Genomic DNA, 25,417 nt, shown 5'->3' with positions numbered 1-25,417 from the left:
ACTGGTAAAGTGTTTCTTGTTTTTCTCTATTGCTTTATTCTTTCAATGTGGTGATTATTTACCTTTCAGCATTGGATTGAAAGTCGTAAATTAAACATACTATAACTCTACGGCATAATCTAGTGCAGTTCACTTTCCATAGCATTTCTTTCATTTACTTTTCACTTTAACACAACGAATGGCGAGTGGTGAATACTAAGATCGCTTGTACATGGCGGACCATCAAGTTTGAATGAAAGCGAGTTGTCCACTTTTGCATTTGATGGCGCCCTGGCCACGCAGCTTCCTGTCGGCGCAGGAATTAAGCTGTCACTACGTATTGTTGTCATCCATCTCGTGATGCCGTGTGCTTCCCGCGAGAAACAAGGGAGAAAGCAGTCAAATATGTTTTGGTCTGCGGCTCTCGCTTCCACACACAAGAAACAAAGTGTGCCACTTGCCCTGTCATTTGTAACGGGCTGAGCGGAATCGGCCGGTGTGCGTATGGATCATTGAGCTGAACTCGCACCGGTGTGCGTATGGGTCATTGAGCTGAACTCAAGCTATCCTTGGTAGCGAAGTTCGGTTTGGTTGGAATAGTCGGGATAGAATAACAAAGTCAAGCAAGGTTTTCCTGCCGCTCCTTATAGGCCATTTAAGAACATTTAATAATCCGTCCAAGGGGCCACGTTGATGTTTTAAGTTCTCGACGTGTTCTAGCAAACAGTGCGGCCAAAGCATATCAGCGTTTTGTGGTGCTTCTGCTTACATATTTTCTGGCGTAGATAGTTTTTAGTGCAGCAGTTGGAATTTTTTTTGCTCCGCGAACAAAGGAAAGAGCAGCTCACTAAGGGAAAAATCAATTAACAATTGTATATTCGCAAGAATAGGATGTGCTTCAATGGTCTGGGTCCTGGGATGTAGGCATCCAGTCACAATACACAAAGCACCGTTTACGGCAGTGTTAATCTAGTGGGTGCGTGCACTGCGACACCAGACTGATGCGAAGTGCTCAGACGTAGATGAAGTTGAGTCAAGGCTGCTGTACGATACCGGTGCTACGCAAGGTGTTACACTGTACGGTAACAGTGTTACGCAAGGTTCATTTTAAATAAAAGATTGTCACCAGCGACAATCTAGTCTTTACCTTAGTTCGGTGGTTTACCGTGAACTGAGATAAAAACCTGGCGGGACGGAAGCAAGTTTTCCGTTGCATATGTATGATATGGAATTTTTTCAAAACAAATAAATTAGTTCTATTTTTCTGTTTTATTCCGATTGACTTGCCAAATAAAAATGGTGTTGTTCTACATGAATTAAAATCAAACAAGTAAAAACGTGATGAGACAGCGTGTAAGAAATCTTAACTGTAAATTTCTGTTTTTATTAAACAATAAAGAATAAAGTCACTTACATATACAATCAATAGCATTAATCTTTATTAGAAGAGAATTTAAAAATTAGAAACACTTAAATTCAAACAACATTTGAATTGTAATTTACAGCGTTTAAACAAATGTCAACCGAAAGACGAATTGACTGAACAAACAGCGAAACGTTGATGTAAACATTTAAAAATCTGTATAAAAAATGTCTTCCTACTGATGGTTTAATTTGTCGAGCTTCCAAAGTTATTTAATTTTTCTCAAACTAAGTTAATTATGGACAAGTTTTGGAAGAGGGAAGGTCGTTATAAGGTTTATAGAAACTAACAATCTGCTCATACTCATGGAATTAAGACCGGGAATTCTGATAAAACAACCCGGTGGCTTACAGTATAATAGGATAAATCTATCACACAACATAACACTAACACGCTTCACAATTATTGAATCATTGACCAATGGCCATATACATTGAAGTGATTCCTTATACCCGGGTCGAGGAGCAAACGGCAGCTTGCCATGGTTCTATGTAATTACGTGATAATAATCATACGTCATTGCTGACGCTAGTGACCCTGCTAGTTTGGCTTTCGATCAACTTCCGCTTCACTGTTCCCACGATCTTCTCTTGTTTGACCAGGAAGGGCGCCATTTGTGTTCGCCAGTCTGCGAAAGAACAGATGATCGCCAACAAATTCACCAGCATGTCTACGTCATAAACAAGATGGTCGAGAACTTCAAACGAGTTTGCGAAGGCAAACAAAGCTATCAGTCCGGCAACTCCGTCAGTAACCATAGCAACCAACGTTGCTATAGTTACCCGTTTTATGACATCGATCTCCTTATTTGGACCGCTTGAAACTACGCTCTTCATCGCCACCCGGTGTTTTTGGAGCGGGTAGATAAACAGACCGAGCAAGATGACTTGGAACAAAGTAGTGAAGATGAATTGAAGAAGAACTGGCAGCTTGGTCCAGATGCTGCTCCATTCCAACCGACAACCACGACCGGAACTTTGATATCCTCTGCTGAACACATAAAGTGATATGGTCAAGACACTTGCGATTGCCATTATAATGATCACAGATCTACTGAAAAATCGGATGATTTTGTTGCTCAGATGTAACATAGCCGGTGTTTTGTAGAACTTACGTTGTCGTAACCAGAGCACAAGATATAGACACGTGAAAACTGCACAAATAAGCACACCCTTGGATTTCCTGATAGGATTGCAAATCGTTGATGAACTTTGACCAAGTTCGATCTCAACAAGTTCAAGTCCGAATCTGACCAAAGCCAGTATGGAAGCAATCAAGCATAACCATCTCAACCAATCAGCGACTCGATCTCGAACAAGTTTTTGTCTTTTTCTGTTTAATCGTCCGATCTGTCGATTTTTCATTCCAACTCTGTACTCGTAGAACAACAAACACACAACTAGGTAAATCCCCATGACAACCAACAGACACGCAACAATCAAAGCACCGACATATTGCTTTTTTATATTGTCTGAATCAGATTCCAGAGTTTTCATTGATGACGTCACACTTTGATTGTGTTGAGTTGTTGAAGTATTCATTATGACGCTAAACAATGTACAAATCGCGTACAGCCTTATATACAAGAAATGTTATGTTGTGACCTTAAATTTCCACTAAACATTGCCGACATGCTTGTTATTCGGGATCTGCCCAAAGCTCTTCTTAAAGATCCTTGGGCAAAATCCATCGTTAGTATAGAATATTATAGACTGTATAGTACAATATCGAATAGCATTTGCATTATCATCTAAGAAATACATGTTAAGTGTAACTATAAATATGGACACAGTATTTTAGATGGATATTTAAAAACGTCTAAACAACACACTGTAGATAATATAAGTATTTATCCTGTGATTTACACAGTTTTCTACCTTTTTTATTGTTGAAAATCGTGCTTTTTACAGCTTCTGTTGATCTTCGTCGTAAATTAATCTGATCTCTCTTTTTAAGATCCATAAACAAATCTAACAATCTAATCAAACTCACATATCTGGACTTTCGTTCAAAGTGAGTTTTAACTATGTTGTCAGGTCTAATATGCTACTATCAGATGTGAAAAGTTGCAATTCACACTACGTTTAATATAACTGACCTGCTGTGACTCATTCTCGTAGCTTGTACATGACTCGTTCCTGTATGATTCCGTGATGATTATCACACAAATCAAACAACAAATATTCGTCCATACAAGTCACTTTTATGACGTATTGTTTAAGAAAGTTAAGCTGATGGCATATGCGACTATACGTGTTGTGAAATGTTTATACTTGCATCTTAGTTGTTGTAGTATGTTATACAGACTTTCACTTTTTATTTTAATCTTCTGAACAGTGATAATGATTGCATATGACCAAAACTCTATTTTGTACACGACATGATCAGAATGTCGCGAATCTATCTTTCCTGTCCCGACTGGAATTGCAAAATGTGACTGGAAAAGTTTTTTTATTTTTCTCTATTGCTTTATTCTTTCAATGTGGTGATTATTTACCTTTCAGCATTAGATTGAAATTCGTAAATCAAACGCACTATTGTAAACAATAGGAATAGGCCGGTAACATTTGGCGAGCATGATAGGACCTGCAGCTTCAAAACGTGTATAACGAAAATAATCTGGACAAGGTGAATTATCCACTATGAATTTTTTTATCCTCCTCCAAAGTTTGAGCTTGGAGGAAGTTCTAACTCGTTTTTGTTCACGTTTGAAAGTTTCTGCGACAGTGTGGTCGCAACAGCAGCTGCTCGAAAACATGCTATAATGCTAAGTTTACCGAAAGAGGTTAAGTTGGAAATGAAATGAAATGCAATGATACTGAAGTAGGTAGCATTAACTATGAAGAACTCAGTTCAAAGCTGAGGAAGTTGCTTGTTGCTCACTTCAATGTAATAAGGCCAAACAACAGCTTATACAAAGAACCCAAGCTCTAGGTGAAACGAATCGAAGTTACGTCAACGCCCTCGTCAATTTGGAGGCAATTGCATACCGGAAAGCGGAAGATGAAAGCACGAAGAATGACGTCTTGTAAAAGGCTTTGATAGCTGGACTGTGTAACAAACATGAAGCAGAAAAACGAAATGTGGTGCGACTTAAGTTTGGGGACGTCAAAATGACGGGAGACGTAGCAATTTACCCTAGGGAGTCCGGAGGAATGCTCCATCGGAAAGATTTGAATTAACATTGACTAAAATGCCCGAGATTTTTTGTGCATTTCTTCTCAGTTTTTCGCTCCCTAATTTTGCTCTATGTCCCTCAAATTCTTACACCCTTCATTTCTGTGTTATCGTGCGCTTAATACCTCAAAGGTTTGCCAGCAGAGAACAAAAATTTTTCGACTTAGCGTGATGTATTAAATCACGTGACCGCTTAAACATGAAGCTATATGAATGTAATCTCAAAGCAGGACGGTATCAATTTACACGGAGGTTTGATTCACAAGACATTTCCCTATTTTGAATATAGTTCATACACGTAATTAACATTAACCAATGAATGACTCCTTTCATAAATAAACGCAAATGGTTAACAATAACAGGCTTACTCGTACGCAAGGTCTCGTCTTCAATGTTCTTTTAGAGCGCGTGTGCACAAACAGGGTGGACCTCCTGGAGGGGGCTCGAGGCGACTGCCTCGCTCGCCTCACCCATAATACCACTACTGTGTAGACGTAATATTCTAGGTAGATGTTTAAAAACTTCATAAAACGTCAGAAGAACACTCTTTAGATAAAAAAAGTTAACTAATACTATATAATTCACACGATGTTTCTGGATTTTACATGGTTAAAATCGTGCTTTATTACAGATTCTGTTGATCTTCGTTATAAATTAATCTGATCTCACTTTTTAAGGTCCAAAAGATGGGTTCTTCAAGTCTTGAATTTTTATTCGAAATAGATTTAACTATCCCTGTCAGGCCTACTTTTAAATATGGAAAGTTTTAATCCACAATAGGTTTAAGATAATGATTGAGATAACGTTTAATATAACTGAGGTGTGGCGAAATCTGACTCATTCCTATAATTGTGTGATGATTGTCACACGAAACCAACAACGAGCATTTTTCCATATAAGTCACTACTAAATTATGACGTAATCTTACGGCATATACGCATTGTAAAAAGTTTGGGTTTGCATCTTATTGTCTGGAGAGCGTTCGCGTGCGGAAAATCGACATTTTTTCCGATATTTTGCTATTGCCCACTGGCGGCTAATGGACTTTTCACCCATGTCGTAGGTGGCCTATGGTCAAGTTTATCTTATTTGTTTCTTCATGAACAATGAGTGTGGTCTCTATAAGTAGTGAAATAATCACTCATTACGAAACACAGTGAGAAAACAATAGTTCAGTAATCTTTATTTGAAAACAAAATGTTAAACATTGCGTCTCTTTTGAGATTAATGGCGTACTGAAGACATAACAGTTATGATGCATGCACATATTTTTATTGTAAGCCCCCAGAATTGGATGCCTTTTATCTTTAAAATAGCAAATTCTAGTTTAATATGGAAAAATATTTGAAACATTATTTGAAGAAGTTTGATTTTAAATGCAAATGTAGACAAAATTGAAATTAAATTTACATTTTGTGCCTTTCAGTCCTGCACATTATTTCAAAAGCAAATATGGAGAATATTTGAAATGCAGCACTTAAACATGTTTTACTTTTTACAAGCATAAAAGCACACCCATGCGGTTTTATTTTAGTTAAAATATAAGCACATGTCAAGCGTAAAAACCAGCCATGATTATTCGCGTGCATACTAACAGGTATCTTGCTTTATGCAAATACACGTAATTGTCTGCCAATTATTTTTATATCGTTTTCAGTGATTTTGTTGCATTGCGTTTTTTATTCTTATACTATCGTACTTTCTTTTTACATTTAATTATTTGAGCATGTTAGGTAGCCTGAACCTTAAAATTGTAGACTGCTAAGCTAAACCCAGCTTTTATCTCCAAATTTCTTATGTTTAAATAAAAACATGTTGTATACATTGTAACTCATATTCCAATGACAACAAGCTTAATTACGGCAATGACGAAATAATTGACAGATAGTTTAGTTAATTTAAGTACAGCGTCCAACCAAGTTCAAACTGACATGAGTTAGGCAAAGCACCATTGCACAAGCTATTCAGCATATCGCAGCATCATTTTGTACAGACTCAATACTCATTCAGCACTCTTTACCGAGGTTTAACACGCCATCTAACCTTAATTAATCTGAAAACGAAAGAAATACTATCACTTTAAAGAGAGACAAATAAAACACGATGTACCGATACATGTCCTGTTAAATTTCAACCAAGCAACAAGGGACCTATGTTTTGACGATAACGTCACAACGATTGCATTAATTTTGTGATAAACAAAGTCGAACAAATTAAACTAAGTCGTGATAACAATAATGTTTGTGCCACTTGGTGGCTTGATGACATTATCGCTTTCTCTTATCTGGAGCAATGTCCTGTCGTGGTTACTCCTCCCACTATTAAGGTATATCATTGGAATTAAAATAATAAGTGAAATTCGGACAAAACTAATCCGGTGCTTAACTTCTCCAATGCAACATAGGCCCCTCAGCTACTGAATCTCTTCCACTGACCATAGAGGGAGAGAATAACAAGCTTAAACTTTTGTGACACCTCATTAATGTCCCGCTTCACTTGTTCCCACGATCTTGTCCTATTTGACAAAGAAAGGCGCCCGCCGTGTTCGCCAGACTGCGAAGGAAAGAATGATCGCCAACAATATCACCAACATGTCTACGTCATAAACCAAGTGGTCGAGATATTGCAACAAGTTTGCGAAGGCGAACAACACTATCAGTGCGGTAACTCTGTCAGTAATCATGTAACCAAGATTTTCCTTAGCCAGGAATCTTCCCGCTCTAACGGCTAGTCTCTTAGCCGGTTTTGCCTTGTTAACTTTTAATAGCTTTTTCTCTCATAAAAACATCCGTCTTACTCTAAAACCAAAACGTAACTGCCGACAATCGTCGCCCAGCCGAGCACAGTACTACACCAAACAAATTCCACGCGATGAAGGAATTAACGTGGAACGTAAAATACGATACTAATTAGGCCTTTGGGGTAACTACGTGAGACGTCACAAGAAATTTGATAAAAACACGTGTACAAGAACAAGTAAAAGAACATAAACAAGTAAAACACGGCAGACCGTGAACATGCATAAAAACAACACAATGCGAAGAAAAGACGGTGTATAATGTGGTGTCTACAAAACAGGTGCATAAAAATAATCCCGTGACAATCACAGCAGCGAGTGTTGCTATAGTTACCCGTTTAATGACATCGACCTCTTTATTTGGACTGTTTGAAACCACGCTCTTCATCGCCACCCTGTGTTTATGGAACGGGTAGACGAGCAGACCGAGCAAGATGACTTGGAACAAAGTGAAGAAGAGCTGGGAGCTTAGGCCAATTACTGCTCCATTCAACGCGACAATCTAGACCAGAACTTTGATACCCTCTACTGCCCACGTAAAGATGATATGGTCAAGATCATTGCGATTGCCATTATGACGATTAAGAACTTGCTGACAAATCGAGTAATTTTGTTGCTCAGGTGTAATATCGCCGCTGTTCTGTAAAGCATGCGTTGTCGTAGCCAGAGCACCATAGGTAGACTCATGAGTCATGACGATAGCGCATAAAACAATAGTCTTGGATTTCCTGTGAGGATTGCAAATTTTTGATGAACTTTGACCTAGTTTGATCTCAATAATTTCAAGTCCGAATCTAACCAAATCTAGTATGGAAGCAATCAAGCATAACCATCTCATCCAATCAGCGACACGATCGTGAATAAGATTTTTTTGTCCACTTAATTGTTTGATTTGTTGATTTTTCATTCCAACTCGGTACTCGTAGATCAACAAACATACGACCAGGTAAATCACCATGACAACCAGCACGCACGTGACAACCAAAGAACCGACATATTGGCTCACATTTATAATATAGTCATCTGGTTTCTGCGTGGTCATTCATGACGTCACAGTTTGGTTTGATTGAGCTGTTGAAACTTTCATTATTCAGGTAAACAAAGTACAAATCACTTAGGGAGTGAATTACATCTGAAAAGAAATTCGAACACAACAAAATCCAATTCAATTTCAACATTTTTCATTTTTAATATAAGAAAACGTTTATCTCGTTAAGTTATAAGGCTAAGCTTTATATAGATATGCTTAGTTTTAGGCTGTGTAATAGAATTTGACACTACTGCACTTAAGGTGTATATCTGATTTGCATGGAAAAGTTAAAGTTACCTCAAGCCGTGTGTTAGTTTATTGTCTACGCCACGTGTACATGAAGTTGTTTTCTCCCGGTAACGTTATTTCCCAAAATTAAAAAATAAAATTAAGTTGTATGCAATATTTTGCCGATACACGTATGGATATATGTCATGTTGCATAAGGTTTTGTACTTTTTAAATAGTTCCAGCATTTCACATTGTACTGTAGACCTTGTGTCGTGTTTGCTTGTAACCGTTTTAAGCACTTCATTTTGCACCTGCCCTATCCTAGGCATGCAACGCCTAGCGACTCACTTTAACTTTGACTTCAACTTTTTGACACACTGGTGAAAACTGAGGCGATTTTTATTAAGTTTTTTATCTGGATTTGTTGCCAGATAGAGAAGCTCATGGTATACTGTCGTTTACCGGGCAATAAATTAAGTTTAAGTTTTGGATTACGTGACTGGTCGTTTGCGGTAGAAAACCTGGGTAGAATTTCCAAGTTACAGCTGTTTTTTAGTTGACTGTGCAACACTGAACTTTTAATTCTTGTTTGGTTGTCGTAAGGTCAAAACTATACACACTATATGCAGGTAAACAGCAGGTTGTCGCTTTGATAAAACTAGCTGGGTAAAGATGCGAGTCTGGCTTAAATTTATCAGCACTTAAATATTATTAAACATGGATTTAAAACCCGGTTTTCTATCTGAAATTGTCTTTGATAACAATTGCATACAACATTCATCTTTTCTAATAATCTACAGGCCTTCAAACCCAAGAATATGGGATTGCTTTCACCCCTGGGTCGCAAATTGTCGATATCATGGGTGGGTGGGTTTCAGACTAATTAAATGCTGATTTGGTTTTCGTATTTCCGCTATCAGTGAAATACTGTTATTAGATACAGAACGAACCTGGTTACACAGCGTCTGGGTATAAAATAATTTTTGATCTGATTACAAGAAGTATGTTCATCTAATTAACAAGTTATTTAACAAGTCTTAACCTTATACAGTCGCGTTAGTTTCAGTGTGCAAAACGTCATTTCTCTTCAACTGACTTTCGCATATCGTGCACTGTTACTTTCACGCTTACATAGCCAACGGTAAACGTTTATGCTCATGATTGACGGAGCGAAAAGTATTTAGCAAATACGAAGTGTTTTAATGTGGACCAATTAAGGTTAAACAAAGAACATTGTGCGGCTTAAGTCTTTTTTGTCGTACAACTAAAGCGTTGATGTTTAGCAGATGATAACAACTTAACCATTGTTTTTCTTTACTGTGAATGGGTTAATGGTTTGGTTTGAACCTTACTGCTTTTTAGACTGCTGTCCGTTCTGGGATTATTACATATTATTATACAATACAATATTATATTATTATTATATAATATTATATTATCTAATATTATTATTATATTTTTGAATACAAATACAAGTATAGACTATGTGTCATCATTTAGTTGTTAGTTTTTCGTATTAACTGTAAGATGGTCAAACAACGTTAGTAGTAAATCTAGGTGCTGGACAATTTTGTCTCAACGTCTTTTTCATTTTAATATAAATTGTAGAGTATGCTCTTTTATTTCATAACTTTGAAACAAAACATTTGAATTTGAATAGAATAAAATACTAGGCTATTTTAGAGAACGCTTTCTTAAAACTGAAAAGCATAATTTGGCTCCGTTACGTTTTCATGAAACTTGACACTGACCCATAAATCATAAATTGTTTTACAAAAGCTTTAAAATATTTTCTTAACCAGCAAAGCAGAATTCCAAATAAACTCCCTACCTTTAAGAAAGATGAAAAAATACAGTGTTAATTTGTTTTGTGAATGTTTTTACCAAGTTGTTTCACTTCATGTTTCATCCATCATTGCATTGAATAATTCAAAAAAATAATTATAATTTTAACAATTTTAGAAAATGCTTAAAAAGTTTCCCAATCTAATATTTTTGATTACAAACAGAATAGTAGAATGGAATAGTGTGGCAACGGGATTATGATCGTCACTAAAAACAATACCAAAAGGTTGCAATTTATGCCAAAATAAGACTTAAAGGGATTTTTTGCCGGAATAACTTCTGAGTCTTCAAAAATTACTAACAAAGCATCAAAGAAATGCAAATGTTACCAAACCATTTATCCTAGATGAGTTGTTACGTGATTACATCATATTCTCTCAATATATTCTCGAATATTTCGTGATAATTGCATAACTTAAACTCAGCAAATGATTGACTAATGTTTAAATTAGAGTCATCACAGCGCACTGCGATCTGGCAATAATGACGCTGCAAAGAAACAATAAACCGCAATGTACAATATAACAACCTAACCACTTGGTGTTGACAAAGCGCACAGGTTGCGTTCTACACTCAGCGAATCAACGCTTGTCACAATCGCGACTTTCTTTCACGTGATCCTTAGTAAGTTATTTTTTCGGTTCGTGCCCAGATGAATTGTATTGGATTTGTATTTACAGCATAAGCCTAAAAATGCAAAAATTTCTGATGAAACTAAACCAACAATTACAAAATAATACAAAAAATTTTAAAACCAACACAATTTTGACATAAATGTGAAATGTTGAAATGCGTTTCAATTTTAGAAGATCCATGAGGCCTCAAATCTCATTTCGCTTTGCCCTTTTTGAATTGGAAAAGCAATTTTATGTTGGTATATCTTAATCTAACAGCTGTAGCACTCATCGCACTTGATGTAAATTTGACAACTTGACAAAACACTTTAATAAAACCGGTTGCTTAGAATTTACGATCAATCTAGTTTTCAATTTTCTCGGTCATGGTTATTTGATTCCAACCATGTAATTTGAAGGCTTTACACGGATCAAAAAACAAATCCAACTGGTAATATTCTTTTTCAATTACGTCATAACGATCATAGGTTATTACTGACGGCAGTGACGCTGCTCCTTTGATCATCAATCTGGTTCCGCTTCAATGTTCCCACGATCTTGTGCTGTCTGGCTAGGAAGGGCGCCATCCGTGTTCGCCAGTCCGCGAAGGAACAGATGACCGCCAATATATTGACCAAAACGTCTACATCATAAATCACCTGCTGGGCAATATGAGACAATGAAACAAAAATTCCCGAAGTGATCAAACCAACAATTCCGTCAGTAACCGCGGCAACAAATGTTGCTAAAGTTACCCGCTTTATGACTTGAATCTCCTTATGAAGACAGTTAGAAACCACGCTCTTCATCGCCACCCGGTGTTTATGGAGCGGGTAGATGAGCAAACCAAGCAGCATAACCTGGAACAAAACAGTAAGAAGGGCCACGAGAAGAGCTGGCAACATGGTCCAAATGCTGTTCCATTGCAAATCGCAACCACTAACGGTACTATGATATCCTCTGGTGAACATATAAAGCAGTAAGGCAATAAGGGTTGACATTACTACTAAGGCAATCACAGAGCTGCTGAAAAATTGAATAATTTTGTTGCTCAGATGTAACATAGCCGGTGTTCTGTAAAACTTGCGTTGTCGTAGCCAGAGCACAAGATATATACACGTGAACACTGCACAGAGAAACGCAGCCTGAAATTTCGCGATAGGATCGCAAATCGTTGACGAACTTTGACCCAGTTTGATCTCAACAATTGCAAGACTGAGCCTGACCAATTCGAGTATAGAAGCAATTAAGCATAACCATCTCATCCAATCAGACACTCGATCGTGACTTAGGTTGTTTCTTTGTCTGTTTAATTGTCCGACCTGTCGATTTTTTATTCCAACTCGATATTCGTAGAACAACAAACACACAACCAAATAAATCCCCATCACAAGCAGCAAACAAGTGCTGACCAAAACACTGACATATTCTACAGTGTCTTCATCCGGTTCTTGCATCATCCTTGATGACGTCACATTTTGGTTTTGTTGAGCTGATGAAGTTTCCATTATGCAGTTGACCAGAGTAAAAATCGTTTAAAAAGTAAATTAAATTTGAAGGTAAACTTGCACACAGCAATGTAAAATGTACAAACAAACACAATATATAAACCCACATTGTAGTTCTGGTCTGTTTTATGGTTGATTGCGCAACGAAAAAACTTTCAATTTTTCCGTACAAAACGGGTCAACCTTGCACGCATATTCTGGTGTAATGATCTGAATCTCCTGCTAAATATCGCCAACATGGTTGGTTTTCTGGACAGTCGTTTAAACATATTTGAAAAAAATAACCATTATTTCGCGATCGTGGCGTTATAATTGCGTTAAAGCGTTGTCATTGAAATCAATAACTACTCTGACATCTGGAAGTCAAATTATCTTTAAATTTTATTCACCCGTCATCTCACTCCCTAACTACAATGATATAACAGACAGATTGGCGGTTTCTTGCAATACGCCTCGAAGCCGATGCAGTAACCACAACCACCACCTTGTACGTAGTCACGCGATTTTCAAATGGACTGAAGCTTTACAGTCACAGCACAACGGAATACCACAAAGCCTTAACGAAGTACGATCTCCAACTGCAACTGAACCTACTCAAAAGACAACAAGACACCTGACACTGGCATTCAGGTGATGCAATGGATCGTAACGAAGCATGCATTTTTACAAGCATAAGCCAACTTGGCATACATTTTTTGGCAAACAGAAAACTTTAAGTAAAATACCTGCGTCATCTGTAAGTCCTTGACCAATGTCTGTTTATGTCAGTTCTGAGAAATTCTGGAATTCAACGCTGTTTTAGCAGTATGTGCTCGAGTATGGTCGTCAGCATGGGAACTTATCGCTTTCTAATATTTAAAGCATTGTCAATCTTTGACAAACGTTGCACCACAAAGTTCAAAGCAAACCTGCGACTAACATACAGTATATCATCTATTTGCAAGTTTATTTCATGATAACTGAAACCAATGACGTACTTTAGCATCGAAACCGGGATACCGGATGCTGAGATATCAGCGCTCTATACGTCGCGTACATTGGCTTCCAAGTGTCATCAATACATCTCGTGCAAGTCTATCGGGTACCTATGTGACTGGCATGTCATTGTGGGAATGTTAGGCTACGATTAACAGTTTAGAAGAGATAAGCATAAACTTGCCTGCACTTTACTTTTCCTGTTTTGAAAATATCAAAATATGACTGTAAGGCCATAACAGAGATGCCAGTTTAATGATATTTTAAAAATAAATATTCATTATTTGACTTTAATACGTCTTTAATCCCGTTTTCCTATCATTTACCAATTTATTTTATATTATGTTGTTACGTCATGAAGTATTTTGTGGTTGCTTCGATACATGTAGATATTTCGTCATAATTGCGATTGTTATTTCCAAGCGGACCTTTTCCTAACAATTTTGAAATATTTTTTGTCATTTCACAATACACCAGAAGAAGCAAACTTATGCTTGCCAAAGCACGTGCCATAAAAATTAAGTTAACGTTAAGAGTGCTAAACTATATCCTGTTTCTTATTTTTACTTTAAAATTTGGTTAACATGGTTCAGACAACATCAGTGTGTTGTTGTTGTTGTCACATCTATATCCTGTGTTGTTTTAGTAACGTTCTTACCAAAAACAGCATATAGTCACTGTTATGCCATTTGCACTGCAAGTGTATATATAAATTCGGCAAAATATTAGTGCAGGTATTTTTGTCGGTGACGAATAAAAGTACTTCAAAAAGACGCATGAATATCTCATGAAAGCGTGTATTAAACCAGCAATATGTCGAAACTGAAAATACATCAGCAATATACAGCAATATACAGTAACACAGTTCGTGAGTCCCGTCACGTGTTGCGCTTCGAAACATACAAAGCAACAATTGAAGCAAACTGGCATCGCTTAACTTCTGTGTGCAGATGTGCTATGTCACGTAACAGTGTTTTTGTAAGTTTTTATGGAAACTCGACCAACATCAGTAGTTCAGACTCTAGCTTACCCGTACTATGCATGCAGCTGTAATTTCAAAGGAACGCTGTTAATTAAGGTTGTGTTGCTCTCATAACCTATTAATGGGTCATAGCAGTGGATTGAAGATGGCGAAATTTGATCAAATATTCAGGGTTGCTCATGGGTTTACAATCAATGCAGGAAACATTTTTCCGCTAATGCGTTCCGCCTATTGGTCATGTAGTTCGAAATCTCTCACACACGGGTGGTAGAATAAGTCCGAGTCTTCGGTTTTCTTGTTTATAACACATTAATATAATAATGGATCATACGTTATTGCTGATGGTAGTTACTTCGGTAATTCGGTAAAAAGCGACCAAAGCGACCAATCCGGCAAGTCCATCGGTAACCACGGCAACCACCGTTGCCAAAGCTACCCTTTTTCAGACTTTCATCTCGTTATTCGGACTGTTTGAGACTACGCTCTTCATTGCCATCCGGTGTTTATGGAGTGGGTAAATGAACAGTCCGAGCAAGATGACTTGAAACAGAGTAGTGAAGATGAATTGAAGAAGACCTGGCAGCTTGGACCAGATGCTGCTCCATTCCAACCGACAACCACGACCGGAACTTTGATATCCTCTGGTGGCGACGTAAAGCGTTATTGTCAAGACGCTTGCGATTGCCATTATGATGATCACAGACCTACTGAAGAATCGGACAATTTTGTTGCTCATATGTAACATAGCCGGTGTTCTGTAGAACTTACGTTGTCGTAACCAGAACACAAGATATAGACACGTGATAACTGCACATAGAAGCACAGCCTTAGATTTCCTGATAGGATCGCAAATTGTTGATGAACTTTCACTCAGTTTGACCTCAACAATTTCAAGTCCAAATCTGACCAAAGCTAGAATGGAAGCAATCAAGCATAACCATCTCAACCAATCAGCGACGCGATCTCGAATAAGGTTTTGTCTTTGTCTGTTTAATTGTCCGATTTGCTGATTTTTTATTCTAACTCGATATTCATAAAACAACAAACACATAACCAGGTAAATTCCCCTGACAACCAACAAGCACGTGACAACCAAAGCACCGACATATTGGCTCAAGTCGTTAATGTCTTCATCGAGCTCTGACGTCATAATTGTTGATGACGTCACTGTATAATTTTGCTGAATTCCAGTAGGAGAAAAAATTTTCATTGTGTACTTAAAGTCTTTAGTATTATTTGTGAAGTAATAGATTTCTGAAACAAATGTATTTTTGTTTAACTTCATCCTTGAAAACAATAGTAATGAGATAACCATGGTAAGAAACTATGGCTGGTGGAAATAAACATTACGTCAGACGTAATTAATCCAAGTTTTTTCTACTTCTGTAGTTATGCCCTGAAATCAAAACACATCGTACTCGTGTCAACTACGTAATGCTCACCTACTTTCTGAAACCAGCTCTTTTAATTTTTAAGTTTAGTCCAGAAAAATGTTGATTCCATTTTCATACGTTTCTTTTAAAACTTCAAACCCTGCCACTAAAACGTTTTAACTATTCATTTCTAGCTGAAATGGACTGAACTCATCATTGAAATGGACTGGGCTCAAAGCTTACAATGACTGAACTCATTGTTTAGCTTGGCTTAAAACTTTTATTGGTTGTACTCTTGTTTTTCGTATGCTGCATGGGCCCCAAATGTTGGGCTGGGCTCAAGAATTAGCCTAAATGTGCATAAGCCTATTTTTATCACAATTGTTTTTGCTCTCCCGGTGGGCTGATGCAGGAAAGACAAGTTTCGATCCACAAAACGTTTAAAAGGATGATCTACATAATGGCTGCTATCGTTTACATGCGCTGATGCAGCTGATTCCTTTAATGATTGCACGATGCTTGTAACACGGGAGGAACTGTGAAAGCCCCCCATAACTCACTTCTAAGTTATGAGGCAACGTTTCGATTAAGCTAGCTACCTGCATATATTATGAAAGACTGGTAGTTGTATAGCAACACCTTAGATCAGGGATGTCCAACCTTTTATTATAGTGGGCCGCATTGTCACTTGAAATAGTTCACTGGGCCGCAGAACCTGTTGAATGTACCCAAGTACTAAACGCGTGCTTTAATTCTTCGAGTCTTATAGTTACTTATAATCCTGTTGCTCCCATACTATACTATTACTGCGCCCCTAAAGTCTGTCTGGTACATTTTAATTAGGCTAAGATTCAAAGTTCAAAATACTACTTTTGGAGTGAAAATGACTAGCGGGTCGTACAAAAATCTCAGGCGGACCGCATGTTGGACATCCCTGCCTTAGACCTACATCGCTTTCATCTATTAACAAAAAATACACATTTGTCGGACGATGCATAGGGTCCCTCTTCTACATTAGTTTTGTGAAACCCTATTTATCAGGTGTAGAGCATTATCGGCAAAATTGACTTTGACGTAAATTTCAATAAATTATGATGATGTTTGTTTTTCATGAAACCTTATAGTACTGTTATGTGTATAGTGGTATTAGAATGAATTTGCACAACTATCAGCACTCATGTGATATTGATATTGCAAAATGCAAACAGCAAAAGTTTTTGGTCTTTGTTACATATATCTTATTGCAGTGTTTTAGGAAGAAACTTTCTTATTTTAGCTGGAACGACCAGAAACGTTTTCTCCTAGCATTTCAGTCTATTTAGTTAATTGTTTGTTTTTAATAAGCTGCTAATTATTAATTGAAATTTGTAGTGTTTTACAACTAATGCTTTCCGCAAAAGTTCAAGAAACATTTGATAATTTAAAAAATCTTAAAAAGAGTTTGTGTTAAGTTTATGCAATGAAATTTTTTTATTGCTTTTAGAATTTCATTATTGCTATTATATGCCACAGAAAATAATTGTACTGAAAACTAGTTAAATTATATCGAAAACAACAACGAAAATAAAAGCTTTGTCGCGTATTGTTGGATTCACGTCTTGCATTGCGGCAATTTATGTCTATTGCTTAGTGTCAAAAAACACAGTTATGACACATACAGGACAGAGTGTAGATGCATATAATTTGGTAGTTAATGACAAAAATACATTTGTGTTGATTACAATGAAAAGTTCGATACATCAACCACGTCAACCTGAGATGTACTTTTCTCTGTTCCTGGAAGACGTGCGCTAAATCATGCAGCCTAGCACTGGTACTCCAGGAAAGCTTCACAAGCACGTCTTGCGCAGCTTATTCGTGAAATTACAACGACCTTAAAATGGTCAGACATAGCGTTATTGTTTCATATCCGTATCTATGGCTTTATAAACCATCGATAGCAAATACAAAGTACAACCATCAGGGTTGCCATCAGTCTCAACTCAAAAATAAGCACGGCTAGGAAACGAAAGACGAATACCACCTTAAACAGTGCATAACAGGAGAAAGCAACCAATGTTCTTAAAATAAAACGAGACACTATCTGTATGTTCTTAATTTTGGTATCTCTTTGGTACAAAATGGTATGCTAAAGGTGTCAAAATGCCCAAAATACGAACCTCTGCATTAAAAATAAGACGAAGATAAGGACGCAAGTGAAAATAAGGACATTTCTTAGAAAAAAGGACAAAAATATTTTCTACGACCTTTAAAATAAGGACAAATCTTAGAAATAAGGACGGTATGGCAACCCTAACTACCATGCAGAGAGCTCCAACCTTATGCCATTAAAACTGCGTGGCAACATTTCTTACCATTCTATCACATCAACCAGTAACAGTTACAAATGAGTGTTTGCTTTAGTTTGGTTCGATTAGCCACATTTGAAATATGAAGCTGGTCTATTTTTGAATGTTTTGTCTCTGCGTTGTTTGTTTTATGTAAATGAACTTTCCTTACATTCATGTTGGTGTTTTTATTATCAGTAGAACAGAGCTTCCTGTCCCGCCTAAAATCTGAATACCTCAGCATTATCAGTTGCGTAAAGAACGGTCAGCAAGATTGCAACTTTGAAACTTCCGCAGTTGAACATATATTGCAATACTCTGAACACACATGGATGTTTTGCAAAAGAAGAAGAGTCTCTTGCTGATATTGCTCTTGCCATGCGTCGAAAAGTTTTTATGAAGCTGACAACGGCTATGATTTGTGCTTGGAATGAAAACGTGATACCGTATTTTCTTGAATAGAAACCGACCTCGCGTAGAAGCCGCAAAAGACAATGATGAAATCCATTCATAATATCATGTAAATAACATGTTTACAAAATAGGATGAAAACTATGGGGTTATCTTAGTACAATGAGTTCAAAAGTGCAAGGTAGATAGCATGTTTACGGAACTGATTGTCAATCAAGTATTCTTCGATAAGTCATCTGCAATTATACCGTGAACTGAGATTGAACTTATGGCAAGTATGACGTTATGTAATAGCGCGATAAATACCGTAGCAGAAATATAATTATAACGACACAACTTGGAAGACAATGGAAACAGCGTCTTCCAATAGAGTGTTGAGTCCGTTGTAATATAAAGGCTGTCATTGAGAGCTTGCACATGAGAAAAACAGCAGTTGTCAAATTACAGTAGTGGTCGGATAGTAATAGAATAAAACCTTTTTTTCAAAAGAGAGCGCAGAATTTTATTGTCACCCAATCAACCGGTACTTCATGTAATAAAAATAGAAGCTGCACAAAACGTTCAAAAATAAAAAAATAGCAGCCGCGGCTTCTATTCAAGAAAATACGGTAGTCACTGTTATGTCATTTGCACTGTAAGTTTATATATAAATACGGCAAAATAGTGGCAACCAAAGCACCGACATATTGGCTCAAATTTAAAATATAGTCATCTGGTTTCTGCGTGGTCATTCATGACGTCACAGTTTGGTTTGGTTGAGCTGTTGAAACTTTCATTATTCAGGTAAACAAAGTACAAATCGCTTAGGCAGTGATTTACATCTGAAAAGAAATTCGTACACAACAAAATCCAATTCAATTTCAACATTTTTCATTTTTAATATAAGAAATCGTTTATCTCGTTAAGTTATAAGGCTAAGCTTTATATAGATATGCTTAGTTTTAGGCTGTGTAATAGAAGTTGACAGTTGACACTACTGCACTTAAAGTGTATATCTGATTTGCATGGTAAAGTTAAAGTTAATTCAAGCGGTGCGTTATTTTATTGTCCACGCCACGTGTACATGAAGTTGTTTTCTCCCGGTAATGTTATTTCCCAAAATTAAAAAATAAAATTAAGTTGTATGCAATATGTTGCCTATACACGTATGGATATATATCATGTTGCAAAAGGTTTCGTACTTTTTAAATAGTTTGAGCATTTCAAATTGTACTGTAGACCTTGCGTCGTGTTTGCTTGTAACCGTTTTAAGCACTTCATTTTGCACCTGCCCTATCCTAGGCATGCAACGCATAGCGACTTCCTTTTTAGTTTGACTTCAACCCATTGACTCACTTTAGAAAACTGAGGCGATTTTTATTAAGTTTTTAGTCTGGATTTGTTGCCAGATAGAGAAGCTCATGGTATACTGTCGTTTACCGGGCAATAAATTAAGTTTAAGTTTTGGATTACGTGACTGACCGTAATACATTCTCGAATATTTCGTGATAATTGCATAACTTAAACTAAGCAAATGATTGACTAATGTTTAAATTAGAGTCATCACAGCGCACTGCGATCTGGCAATAATGACGCTGCAAAGAAACAATAAACCGCAATGTACAATATAACAACCTAACCACTTGGTGTTGACAAAGCGCACAGGTTGCGTTCTACACAAGGCGAATCAACGCTTGTCACAATCGCGACTTTCTTTCACGTGATCTTTAATAAGTTATTTTTTCGGTTCGTGCCCAGATGAATTGCATTGGACTTGTATTTACAGCATAAGCCTAAAAATGCAAAAATTTCTGATGAAACTAAACCAACAATTACAAAATAATACGAAAAATTTTAAAACCAACACAATTTTGACATAAATGTGAAATGTTGAAATGTGTTTCAATTTTAGAAGAGCCATGAGGCCTCAAATCTCATTTCGCTTTGCCATTTTTGAATTGGAAAAGCAATTTTGAGGTTGGTATATCCTAATCGAACAACATGTTAGCACTCATGGTACTTGATTTAAACTTGACAACTTGACAAACACTTTAATAAAACCGGTTGCTTAGAATTTACGATCAATCTAGTTTTCAATTTTCTCGGTCACGGTTATTGGATTCCAGCCATGTAATTTGACGGCTTTAGACGGATCGAAGAACAAATTCAACTGGTAATTTTCTTTTTTCAATTACGTCATAATGATCATAGGTTATTACTGACGGTAGTGACGCTGCTCCTTTGATCATCAATCTGGTTCCGCTTCAATGTTCCCACGATCTTGTGCTGTCTGACTAGGAAGGGCGCCATCCGTGTTCGCCAGTCCGCGAAGGAACAGATGACCGCCAATAAATTGACCAAAATGTCTACGTCATAAATCAGCTGATAGCCAATTCCAGACAATAAACCAAAAATTCCCAAATTGATCAAACCAACAATTCCGTCAGTAACCGCGGCAACAAATGTTGCTAAAGTTACCCGCTTTATGACTTCGATCTCCTTATTAAGACAGTTTGAAACCACGCTCTTCATCGCCACCCGGTGTTTATAGAGCGGGTAGATGAGCAAACCAAGCAGCATAACTTGAAACAAAAGAGTAAAGATGGCCAGAAGAAGAGAAGGCAGCCCGATCCAAATGCTGCTCCATTGCAAATCGCAACCACTAACGGTACTTTGATATCCTCTGGTGAACATATAAAGCAGTAAGGTAAAGACGCCTGACATTACTACTAAGGCAACCACAGAGCTGCTGAAAAATTGAATAATTTTGTTGCTCAGATGTAACATAGTCGGTGTTCTGTAAAGCATGCGTTGTCGTATCCAGAGCACAAGATATAGGCTCGAGAACGATACACAAAGAAGCACACCCTTAGATTTTCTGATAGGATCGCAAATCGTTGATGAACTTTGACCAAGTTCGATCTCAACGACTGCTAATATGAACCTGACTAAAGCGAATATGGAAGCAATCAAGCATAACCATCTCATCCAGTCAGCGACTCGATCGTGATTTAGGTTGTTTCTTTGTCTGTTTAATCGTCCGACCTGTCGATTTTTTAATCCAACTCGATATTCGTAGAACAACAAACACACAACCAAGTAAATCCCCATCACAACCAGCAAACACGTGCCGACCAAAACACTGACATATTCTATATTGTCTTCATCTGGTTCTTGCGTCATCCTTGATGACGTCACATTTTGGTTTTGTTGAGCTGATGAAGTTTCCATTATGCAGTTGACCAGAGTATAAATCGTTTAAAATTAAATTAAATCTGAAGGGTAATTTGCACACAGCAATGTAAAATGTACAAACAAACACAATACATAAACCCACATTGTAGTTCTGCTCTGTTTTATGGTTGATTGCGCAACGAAAAACTTTCAATTCTTCCGTACAAAATGGTTCAACCTTGCACGCATATTCTGGTGTAATGATCTGAATCTCCTGCTAAATATTTCCAATATGGTTGGTTTTCTGGACAGTCGTTTAAATACATTTGAAAAAATAACCATTATTTCGCGATCGTAGCGTTATAATTGCGTTAAAGCGTTGTCATTGAAATCAATAACTACTCTGACACCTGGAAGTCAAATTTTCTTTAAATTCACCCGTTACCTCACTCCTTAACTACAAAGATATAACAGACAGATTGGCGGTTTCTTGCAATACGCCTCGAAGCCAATGCAGTAACCACCACCACCACCTTGTACGTAGACGTGCGATTTTCAGAAGAACCGAAATTCTAAAGTTACTTTTACGGGCAGAAAAAGTACATCAACTTGTGAAGCTTCGCTGCCGGAAATCAAAATCAAAATAGCAAGAAAAACTTCTGCGAGCACAGCACAACGGAATACCACAAAGCCTTAACGAAATACAATCTCCAACTGCAGCTGAACCTACTCAAAAGGCAACAAGACACCTGACACTGGCATTCGGGTGATGTAATGGATCGTTGTTATCATGCATTTTCACAAGCATAAGCCAACTTGGCATACATTTATTCGGCAAAACAGAAAACTTTAAGTAAAATACCTGCGTCATCTGTAAGTCCTTGACCAATGTCTATTTATTTCAGTTCCGAGAAATTCTGGAATTCAACGCTATTTTAGCAGTAGGTGCTCGAGTATGGTCGTCAGCATGGGAAATCATCGTTTTCTAATATTTAAAGCATTGTCAATCTTTGACAAACGTTGCTCCACAAAGGTCAAAGCAAATCTGCGACTAACATATATCATCTATTTGCAAGTGTATTTGATGATAACTGAAACCAATGATGTACTTTAGCATCGAAACAGTGATGCCGCATGCTTAGGTTTCAGCACTCTATGCGTCACGTACGTGGAATACAATCATCGGCTTCCACTTGTCAACAATACAACTCGTGCAAGTCTATCGGGTACCTTTGTGACCGGCATATCATTGTGAGAGTGTTAGGATACGATTAACAGTTTAGAAAAGATAAGCATAAACTCGCATGCACTTTACTTTTCCTATTTTGAAAATATCAAAATATGGCTTTTAAGGCCTTAACAGAGACGCCAGTTTTATGGGACTTTATAAATAAATATTCATTATTTGACTTTAATACGTCTTTATTTCCGTTTTCCTTTCATTTACAGATTTATTTTATATTATGTTGTTACGTCATCAAGTATTTTGTGATTTCTTGGATACATGTAGATATTACGTCAAAATTGCGATTTTTATTTCCAACCAGACCTTTACCTAGCAATTTTGAAATATTTTTTGCCATTTCACAGTACACCAGAAGAAGCAAGCTTATGCTTGCGAAAGCTCGTGTCGAAAAAAATAAAGTTAACCTTAAGAGTGCTAAACTATATCCTGTTTCTTATTTCACCTTAAAATTTGGTTATCACGCTTCAAGCAATATCAACTCAGTGTTGTTTTAGTAACGTTCCTACCAAAAACAGCATATAGTCACTGTTATGTCATTTGCACTGTAAGTGTATATATAAATACGGCAAAATAGTAGTGGAGGTATTTTTGTCGGGTGACGAATAAAAGTACTTCAAAAAGACGCATGAATATCTCATGAAAGCTTGTATTAATTCAGCAGTATGTCGAAACTGAAAATACATCAGCAATATACAGCAATATACAGTAACACAGTTCGTGTTCGTGAGTTCCGTCACGTGTTGCGCTTCGAAACATACAAAGCAACAATTGAAGCAAACTTGCATCGCTTAACTGCTGTGTGCAGATGTGCTATGTCACGTAACAGTGTTTTTGTAAGTTTTTATGGAAACTCGACCAACTTCAGTAGTTCAGTCACTAGCTTACCCGTACTATGCATGCAACTGTACCTTCAAAGGAACGCTGTTAATTAAGGTTGTGTAGCTCTCACAACTTACTAATGGGTCATGGCACTGGATTAAAGATGGCAAAATTTGATAAAATATTCAGGGTTGCTCATGGGTTTACAATCCATGCAGGAAACATTTTTCCGCTAATGCGTTCCGCCTATTGGCCATGTAGTTCGAAATCTCTCACATACGGGTGGTAGAATAAGTCCGAGTCTTCGGTTTTCTTGTTTATAACACATTAATAATAATTGATCATACGTTATTGCTGACGGTAGTCACTTCGGTCCTTTGGTTATCAATCAACTTCCGCTTCACTGTTCCCACGATCTTCTCTTGTTTGACCAGGAAGGGCGCCAGCCGTGTTCGCCAGTCAGCAAAGGAACAGATGATCGCCAACAAATTGACCAACATGTCTACGTCATAAATAAGCTGACGTAAAGCACCAAAGGACTTTGAAAAAGCGACCAAAGCGACCAATCCGGCAAGTCCATCGGTAACCACGGCGACCACCGTTGCCAAAGTTACCCGTTTTATGACTTTGATTTCGTTATTCGGACTGTTTGAGACCACGCTCTTCATTGCCACCCGGTGTTTATAGAGCGGGTAGATGAACAGACCGAGCAAGATGACTTGGAACAAAGTAGTGAAAATGAATTGAAGAAGACCTGGCAGCTTGGTCCAGATGCTGCTCCATTCCAACCGACAACCACGACCGGAACTTTGATATCCTCTGGTGGCGACGTAAAGCGTTATTGTCAAGACGTTTGCGATTGCCATTATGATAATCACAGATCTGCTGAAAAATCGGATGATTTTGTTGCTCAGATGTAACATAGCTGGTGTTCCGTAGAACTTACGTTGTCGTAGCCAGAGCACAAGATATAGACACGTGATTACTGCACATTGAAGCACAGCCTTAGATTTCCTGATAGGATCGCAAATTATTGATGAACTTTCACCCAGTTTGATCTCAACAATTTCAAGTCCAAATCTGACCAAAGCCAGAATGGAAGCAATCAAGCATAACCATCTCAACCAATCAGCGACGCGATCTCGAATAAGGTTTTGTCTTTGTCTGTTTAATTGTCCGATTTGCTGATTTTTTATTTTAACTCGATATTCGTAAAACAACAAACATACAACCAGGTAAATCCCCATGACAACCAACAACCACGTGACAACCAAAGCACCGACATATTGGCTCATGTCTATAATGTCCTCATCGAGCTCTGACGTCATAATTGTTGATGAAGTCTCTGTATAATTTTGCTGAATCCCAGTAGGAGAAAAAGTTGTCATTATGCACTTAAAGAGCTTAGTAATATTTGTGAAGTAACAGATTTCTGAAACAAATGTATTTTTGTTTAACTTCATCCTTGAAAACAATAGTAAGAAGATAACCATGGTAAGAAACTATGGCAGGTGGAAATAAACATTAC

General features: G+C 37.4%; 3 protein-coding genes across 5 annotated transcripts; all 3 read right to left on the bottom strand.

The window, feature by feature from the left end:
- Positions 1 to 10,494: 10,494 nt before the first annotated feature.
- On the bottom strand, positions 10,495 to 13,817 carry LOC143460343 (uncharacterized). Of its 3 annotated transcripts, none has more exons than XM_076957814.1 (2): positions 11,851 to 13,817; positions 10,495 to 11,754 (listed from the first exon to the last, which is right to left on the bottom strand). In XM_076957814.1, exons 1-2 carry the CDS (start codon positions 12,601 to 12,603, stop codon positions 11,578 to 11,580), a joined length of 930 nt encoding a protein of 309 aa, XP_076813929.1. In that variant the 5' UTR covers positions 12,604 to 13,817; the 3' UTR covers positions 10,495 to 11,577. The 3 variants fall into 3 exon arrangements, with proteins under 3 accessions (XP_076813929.1, XP_076813928.1, XP_076813927.1); XM_076957813.1 differs by having other exon boundaries at positions 10,495 to 13,517; positions 13,581 to 13,813; XM_076957812.1 differs by having other exon boundaries at positions 10,495 to 13,451; positions 13,581 to 13,813.
- A 6,421-nt stretch (positions 13,818 to 20,238) lies between these two features.
- LOC143460344 (uncharacterized) lies at positions 20,239 to 22,311 on the bottom strand. Its single transcript, XM_076957816.1, has one exon. It carries the CDS (start codon positions 21,879 to 21,881, stop codon positions 20,856 to 20,858), a length of 1,026 nt encoding a protein of 341 aa, XP_076813931.1. The 5' UTR covers positions 21,882 to 22,311; the 3' UTR covers positions 20,239 to 20,855.
- A 1,459-nt stretch (positions 22,312 to 23,770) lies between these two features.
- LOC143460335 (uncharacterized) lies at positions 23,771 to 25,417 on the bottom strand. The gene has a single exon (XM_076957804.1). It carries the CDS (start codon positions 25,380 to 25,382, stop codon positions 24,231 to 24,233), a length of 1,152 nt encoding a protein of 383 aa, XP_076813919.1. The 5' UTR covers positions 25,383 to 25,417; the 3' UTR covers positions 23,771 to 24,230.

This window comes from Clavelina lepadiformis, chromosome 5 (genome assembly GCF_947623445.1).
Source record: "Clavelina lepadiformis chromosome 5, kaClaLepa1.1, whole genome shotgun sequence".
NCBI lineage: Eukaryota > Metazoa > Chordata > Ascidiacea > Aplousobranchia > Clavelinidae > Clavelina > Clavelina lepadiformis.
This window is presented reverse-complemented; position numbering and strand designations above follow the sequence as displayed.

What these genes read in the sequence shown, in the direction of transcription:
- LOC143460343 (XM_076957813.1), bottom strand. Translation starts at nt 12,603, where the DNA reads ATGGAAACTTCATCAGCTCAACAAAACCAAAATGTGACGTCATCAAGG.
- LOC143460344 (XM_076957816.1), bottom strand. Translation starts at nt 21,881, where the DNA reads ATGGAAACTTCATCAGCTCAACAAAACCAAAATGTGACGTCATCAAGG.
- LOC143460335 (XM_076957804.1), bottom strand. Translation starts at nt 25,382, where the DNA reads ATGGTTATCTTCTTACTATTGTTTTCAAGGATGAAGTTAAACAAAAAT.